Below are 7,762 nucleotides of genomic sequence, written 5' to 3'. Positions count from 1 at the left end.
GAAGGAAAGGGGAGGGGGAGGGGAGGGGAGAGGAGATCTTTTCCAATTTGATGTAGTGACATTATTTGACCTATTGATAACATTGGACTGGGTCTGGTCACTGACCTGCAGATTTTTCATTCATAAGAGAAGAACTGGTTAGGTTTTTCCCTGTGTACTTTTTACAGTTCAGTAAGTCAACATTACGAAAAGTGGAAATGTTACCTTTAATCCCACCCTTCTCACAGACACTGTCATATTTGCCATGTGGAAGCCCTTGTTGTCTTTTTTCACAGTGGATGTTTTTACAGTTATATTGTGTATACCACTGTGGATCTGTATAGTTCACTTACTGTTAAAACGTAACCACTTAAGTACATTTCTCCATAATTATCTTCCTAAAATTCAGTCAAATTGGATATGCCATAATTTAACCTTTTCCCTCTTGTTGGACATTCAGCCACTTTCATAAACATTTTTTTAACAAATAAAATATTGCTATGATAAACATTGGTGTGTATTTAATGTTCTCCATATTTGGGATTGTTTCCTAAGGATAGATTCCCAGAAGAGACATCACTGGGTTCAAGAGTTGAACCATTTTATGACTCTTGATTCATAATACAGGATCTTTGGACTAAGTGATCTGTAAAGTCCCTTTGGGCTCCCACATCCTGTAATTCAGCAGCTCTGAGCTTGCAGTTTTGAATTTGCTCTTCATATGTTAAATGTGATGCTTGTTGGCTCTTTTGTTTAGAAGATATCTGGTGTCACATGGTTTGTGAGTCACTCCAAGAGTGGGCTTGGTTTTCTGAACTCAAGTACCCTTCCTTGGTGCCTGCAACGTGTGGGCCTGCTTATACAGGCCTCAAATCACCTGTTTGGATTTAAAATACAGCCTTTTTGTCCCAACGTATGTTTCATTCTTCCCTTCTAACTACTGTACCAGGTGCTGTGGAAGATACAAAGAATAAACAAGAAACTGACGCTAAGTTGACATTTGTCTGTCATAACTTTAACTTACTGAAAGAGCAGGAGTAGTAACCCAAAGTCCTAAATGACTGTTAAACTTCAGCTGGCAAACTACCCCCAAAGGGCCTCAGAACCACTACTTACATACAAAGGATGATGCCATGGGGTTACCTGGAGGAGGTCTTTATACTCTGGGGCTGAGCAGAAATGAGCAGTACGTTCAGGGGCACTGTCTGAAGGGCCTTGGGGTGATAAAAAAGCAAGTTTAGGTTCCGTGTAGTACATCTCACCCTTCCCCAAACCCCAATTACTTGGGTCATGTTCCTCCTGTCGGTTTTCTCCTTGTGTGTTGCTGTGCCAACCAATTAGTCATAAACAGACTCGAGGTGAACAGAAAGCCCTTAATGAAGCATGACCTGATTCCATCCTGTCTTCTCAAATACGCTGAAAGCCCAATTGTCCTCTTGTTAATGGCTCTCTGACGGTTTTCTGGCCTCTCGCTGGGCCCCCAAGCCCCTGGAGCCATGGACCACTTCACTGGCTTAGGACTCCATACTGGCCCTGGACTGAACTGGGATGCCTGCCCTCTAGGGCTGGCTGATGACTGCGTACCTGTCTTATGATAAAGGTCATGTGACCCCTGGACTTTGGTATAACTTGTCTGTGGGGCTTGTGGGTCCTGCACAAAGCTGTGAAGCAAAACCAGGCCATGGAGCGAGGAATATGGAGACTGCATTATAGTCCCAGGGCTGCCACTTACCTATGGCTCTCCTAATGCTGCTTAATGGCTCTGAGCCTTGGAGTCCCCATCTCTCAATTAGAAGCAATAATTTGGCCTTACCTGACTGCCTCCAATGGATGTCTTGGAGGTTAGATGAGGTGACATACATGAAAGCACTTTGTATACTGCAACAAATGTTCTTAGCCTTAGATAAAAGTGTGGGAGAGAAGTTCCTGCAGGAATGTGCCAAGATGAAGCCTCCTTGTGACCTGGATGAATGGAGAGGCTGTTCAGTAGATAAAGCAGGGTGGCAATACAGGGCACCTGTGCCACTGTCCCTCCTCCTGGTACTCCATCCCAGCGAGCCCTGGGAATCTAGGCTGCCGCCACCAAGTGGTTAGCGTTAGCAGGGGGAGGAAGGTAATATGATGTGACTTACTGCCTTCAAATGGCCTGTGCACAGCAACAGTAATTTTTATATCTTCCCTCCACTGGGGTAGTGGTCCTTTGTCCCAGTTTTCTGGTTACTTGAGTGACATGCTCTCATTTCCAATAGCAATTTGATCTGGCTTTAAAAATTAAACTTCATCTTAGTTTAAAACAACCTCAGTTAAAAACAAAATGGAAATTTAGAGCACTGGACTTTAGAGGTTGCACTTGGAAACTGAATTTAGCTCTGATCTTCCTAGCGGCCCATAAACAAGGGGAAACGTGTGAATATATATTGTTACCATTGCACAAAAGAAAGGTTCCATGTTTAGGAATTTGAGGTTCAAGCTATAGCTAATCTTTTCCAGAAAAGAGGCAGTAGGACAACGGTGAGGGCCTTGAACCGGGAATTAGAAATTGAATCCTTCTTTTTTGCCCCTCCATTGTCCCATCAGAGAAATGGGGGAATCATTTTTTCTTCAGAGCTTGTTTTTCAGAGGAATAAGTCCCCACCTCCCTGGCTTTCCATTCCATTCTGTTCTAACTCCCCAGCTTGATGAGTGGTCAGGCAAGGGGCCTTTGGGAATCCACATCAAGAAGCTGTCCCGAGTCAGGAATGCAGCTTCATTCCTGGAGTGGGAATTTACAGCCTTGAATGGTGGACAGGTGTCCCCATCAGCCTACCCTGATCACTCTGCTATCTGTTCCAGGTGGACAGGTTCCTGTATCACATGCGGCTCTCCGATGAGACCCTTTTGGACATCATGGCTCGGTTCCAGGCTGAAATGCAGAAGGGCCTGGGGAAGGACACCAACCCCACAGCGTCGGTGAAGATGCTGCCCACCTTTGTCAGGGCCATTCCAGATGGCTCAGGTGAGTGGAGCTGGGGACTGCCAGGGACCCTGATCCCCCTGGTTCCCTCTTGGCTGATGGGTAACTGAAGTTTGCTTCTGTTCCCTGGCTTACCTCTCCTGCCCTCTCTCCACATCCCCCCACCCCACTGACTCTGTATGCTTCGGTCATGCTCAGTACCAAAAGTTTTGAGCCGAAGTTCAAACGAACCCTGTTTCTTCCCTGCCTGCCTTAGCCCTACTCTGTTCCCTCTCCTGTTGGAGAGTCCCAACACTCTTCCCCTTACGAACACCAGTTTGGCTTTTCCATCTCAGTGTAGAGGTTACTGCCTCCATCTGGGAAGCATCCCCATGCTGGATTCGGTTCTTATCAGAGCGCCTGTCACCCTGCTGTGTATGAGAGTCTCCCCACTGGACCAGCACTCCCTGAGGGCAGGGTCTGTGTCTTCACTACAGCGCTCTGAGCGCTGCGTAGTGCTTGATGCATACTAGGCCTGAAATATTTGTAGAATGCATAGTAAATGGCATTTCACTCCTAGGTATCTAGATTCTAGGCTATAGATAGGAAGTGGTGGAAGGTAGTATGACGTAGTGGCAAAAATATTAAATAATTATTGAAGAAACCTAGGTTCTAGGCCCAGCTCTGTCATATCTCAGTGACCTTTGGCAAAATGTTTAGGCTTAATTTTTCTATCTGTACAATGTGCTTTCTACTGCTGCTGTAATAAGTTAGCACAAACTTAGCAGCTTTAAACAACACAAATTAATTTTCTGACAACTCTGGAGGTCAGAAGTTTGCAGTGGGTCTCCCTGGGCTATAATCAAGGTGTTGGCAGAGCTACATTCCTTCTGGAGGTTCTGGGGAAGAAGCTGTTTGCTTGCCTTTTCCATCTTCTAGAGGCCACCTGCATTCCTTGACTCATGCCCCTTTCCATCTTCAAGCCCCAGTATAGCATTTTCAAATCTCTGACTCTGACCCTTCTGCCTCCCTCTTCCACATTTAAAAACTCTGTGATTACATTAGGCCCACTCAGATAATCCAGCATAATCTCCCAACCTCAAGGTCAGCCCATGAGCAATTCTGATTCTATCTGCAACCTTAATTCCCCCTTGTTACATAGCCTAACATATCCATAGGATCTGGGGATTACAATGTAAACATCTTGGTGGAGCCATTATTTTGCTTACCACAGCCTAGAGACCTCTAGAGGGAATCTGTGAGGCTCCATCAAACTCCTTCACTCTCAGCCTCTGGGTAAAGCCATAGGAGGGAAAGGAACTGGTATCTACCAGTCACCTGTTATGGTCATGCAGTGCTAGGGTCTCACTGTTTCATACAATCCCTATAAGAACCCCGTGGTGTAACTCTTATCCTCAGGTCAGATGAGCGCAGTGAGGACCACGGGGCTTCCTCAGTGTCAGGGCCCCAGTTCGGCAACCAAGCTCCAGCAGGGGCTTTGGGGCTCTTGAAGGTGCAGGGACCTTTGATCGGATTAGCGGGCTTTGGGGCCCTCTGGGCCAATGCCTGGGCCCAAGTAGCTTGGCTCTGCCATTTGAGAACTGGGAACTGTGATGGGAAGGACCCGTTCCCTTGCTGGTGGCGGTTGTGTGGTGGGCAGTGTACCACCACGGAGGAACACAGGCTGTGCAGAGAGACAGTCCTGCTTTGCAATCTCTGCTGAGTTCTGACACTGCTCTTTGAGAATGCTGCGGGGACTCTGTCCTTGTTAGATCATCTGGAGCATTCCGAGGAAGTACCTGAATGATGAGGTGTGTGAGGGAGGGAGCCCCAGGTCAGAGTCCTCCTGGCTTTTGGTGCTTTGGTTCCTCTTGTAGAGGTGTGTCCCCAGAAGCAAGGGAAAGTGGCCTTTGATGGTGTGAGGCTACTGGCCAGGTGTGCCTTCCCGGCCCTGGCTGCTTCAGGAAGGTTTGGAAGTGAAACTGACCAAGTTTTAGAAATTGCATCCTCCTCAGGCCAGGAGACACCACCTCCTTTCTTCACCGTCTCCTTAGAGCCTCTCATCACACAATAAATCTCACCAGTGATCCTGCTGCAGTGAGGTCCCAGGGCCCAGAGTCCCTGTGGAGCCAGGTGACCTTGTTAAGTCCCAGAACCATTGTACTCCTGTCCTCATTAGTAAAAGGGACGTAGCCAGTTTGTCCCACCAACTTGTAGGGTCATTAGGATCAGATGAGGTCATGTGCAGGGAATGCTCTCAACTATTCAAAATGTCCCAAGTCCTACAGAGCTCCTGGGAGCTGGTGGTATGATTTCATAATTACATCCTAATCTCTTGGGGCCTCCATTTCAGAAATGTATTCAATTTCCAGAGAAATCCTTTTGAGTTTGCCTACTCTCTAGTTTCCCCTCTTTCATCTGAACCTCCCTGAGAGGGGGTAACCTGATTGAGCCTTAGTTACCTCGCAGCCTGTCAGTCAGGGAGCAGCGGTTGACTGTTCTTACGAGTGCCTTAAAAGCATGGTTATTGTTTGTGCCTTCTCTTCTACCAGTCACAAGGGAAGGGGGACAGGAAGTGCCCATCTTGTGATTTGAAGGTGACAGTGGTTCTTCAGGCCCCACCCCAGCTGCCTCTCTTCTTGGCCTCTGTCTCCAGGCAGCCTCCTAGGCCTCCCGGAGGGTGAGCCTTGCAGGTTGAGCCCAGGAGCCCCAGTGTTGTCAGCTGATGGGCCCAGGGGTCTGCATTAGGACAGGGGTCCTGCACTTGCCTGAGCATAAGACTCACCTGGGACGATTCCTAAACATATGGCTTCTCAGGCCTCTCCCCCTGGAGATGCTGAATCTCCAGGAATATACACGTTCAGTCCTCCTGCACCTTTGGGAGATGCTGCACTAGGGAGTGGGGAAGGAGCACAAGCCCTGGCAATGGCTTAGGAGAAGGAAACCCCTGGTGTCCACGGCTGCCTGGAGCCACTGAAAGATCACTGGAGGATCATCTACAGCTGGTGGATTCTCAAGGAAACTTCACCTTCTTGAAAGATCATTTCTTTTTTTTAAATTAGTATTCTTTTTACTTTTTAAAATTGTGACATAATTGACATATAACATTAGTTTCAGGTGTACAACATACTGATCAATATTTGTATATATTACAAAAAGATCTCAACAGAAAGTCGAGTTACATCCATCAGCACACACGGTTACAAATTTTTTTTTCCTGTGATGAGAACTTTTAAGATCTCTCTTAGCAACTTTCCAATATGCAATACAGTATTATTAACTATGGTCACCAAGCTGTACATTACAGCCCCATGATGAGAGGTCATAATGATCTTAATAATCACCATAAAGATCCTGATGGCCCCCCTGCCGCTGTTGCCCTCTTCTTCTAGGCAGGTCCTCCTTTCCCTGGGGTCCAATGAGTCCTTTCTCTGTGTCAGAGTTACAGAAGGGATCACACCATGTGGTTTTTATTAAAATCCTCCAGTCTGGGCTTCCCTGGTGGCGCAGTGGTTGAGAATCTGCCTGCTAGTGCAGGGGACACGGGTTCGAGCCCTGGTCTGGGAGGATCCCACATGCCGCGGAGCAGCTAGGCCCGTGAGCCACAACTACTGAGCCTGCGTGTCTGGAGCCTGTGCTCCGCAACAAGAGAGGCCGCGATAGTGAGAGGCCCGCGCACCGCAATGCAGAGTGGCCCCCGCTCGCCGCAACTAGAGAAAGCCCTCGCACAGAAACGAAGACCCAACACAGCAAAAATAAAATAAATAAATTAATAAACTCCTACCCCCAACATCTTCAAAAAAAATAATAATAATAATTTATTTATTTATTTTTTAAATCCTCCAATCTATCCTGGTTGGTGTCAGAGGCGTTTTCCCAAAATCTCAATCAGGTCTTGGTTAAAATCTTTCTTAAAATCTTTCTGTGGCTCCCCCTCACCTGGATAAATCCCAGATTTCTTGGAGGTGGGGTGGGTTTTCCAAATCCTTCCTAATTTAACCCGAGACTGCCCGCCAGTCTCATTTCTGTCACACGTCCCTCCTGCTCAGAAGCGCAGACCTTTCCCACCCCAGGCAATCTCATTCCTTTGCTCCTGGCCTCCTCTCCCTGGACCCCTGCTCTCCTCTGTCTGGCTGGCTGACTCGCTCTCTTCATCACTCAGCTCTGTATCACTTCCTCTGGGGTGGTGACTCCTGCTCTGATTTAGTAGACACTGCTCCCCGTGCTTCCCACAATCAGAGCACGTGCTCTACTGTGTGGAAATGGTTTATTTACTTGCCTGTATTTCTGATGGGCTTCCCAGGGGGCCCACAGTCTTTCGTCTTTGCATCCCTAGCACCTGGCATGTCACTTGTCACAAAGTCAGTGCTCAGTAAATGTTCATACGTACATGGATCATGTGATCTACCCTCTTTCCTGTGCAACACCTGTGATAACACCTGTGAAAGCTACTCTTGCTTGGTACATGATGAATGCTAATAAAGTTGCACAGGATTAGGTCCTTGGAGTCCCTCCCTGAATAAATGGCTCCATCAGGTTCCTTTCAGGGCTGATCTAGGGAGATAAAGAGTCTTGCTTTCCAGAAATCTCCACAAAAGCAAAATATCCAGCTGGCTGGGTCTATAAATGAGGACTATAAACCTTGTTCCACGGACCTGCAGCAGCAGCTTGTTTAGAAATGTAAAATCTGGGGCTTCCCTGGTGCCGATGCAGGGGACACGGGTTCGTGCCCCGGTCCGGGAAGATCCCACATGCCGCGGAGCGGCTGGGCCCGTGAGCTATGGCCGCTGAGCCTGCGCATCCGGAGCCTGTGCTCCGCAACGGGAGAGGCCACAGCAGTGAGAGGCCCGC

The 7,762-nt window shown here is 47.8% G+C and overlaps 1 protein-coding gene across 1 annotated transcript in view; it reads left to right on the top strand.

The window, feature by feature from the left end:
- HKDC1 (hexokinase domain containing 1) overlaps positions 1-7,762 on the top strand; it is a 42,280-nt gene that overhangs the window by 2,102 nt on the left and 32,416 nt on the right. The window contains exon 2 of the mRNA XM_007454570.1: positions 2,812-2,974. Within this exon, the coding sequence (XP_007454632.1) occupies positions 2,812-2,974 (163 nt within the window). The remainder of the gene's footprint in view (positions 1-2,811; positions 2,975-7,762) is intronic.

This window comes from Lipotes vexillifer, unplaced genomic scaffold (assembly GCF_000442215.2).
Source record: "Lipotes vexillifer unplaced genomic scaffold, Lipotes_vexillifer_v1.1 scaffold708, whole genome shotgun sequence".
Taxonomy (NCBI): domain Eukaryota; kingdom Metazoa; phylum Chordata; class Mammalia; order Artiodactyla; family Lipotidae; genus Lipotes; species Lipotes vexillifer.
Note: the sequence above shows the minus strand (reverse complement) of the source record. Positions and strands in the feature narration are given on the sequence as shown.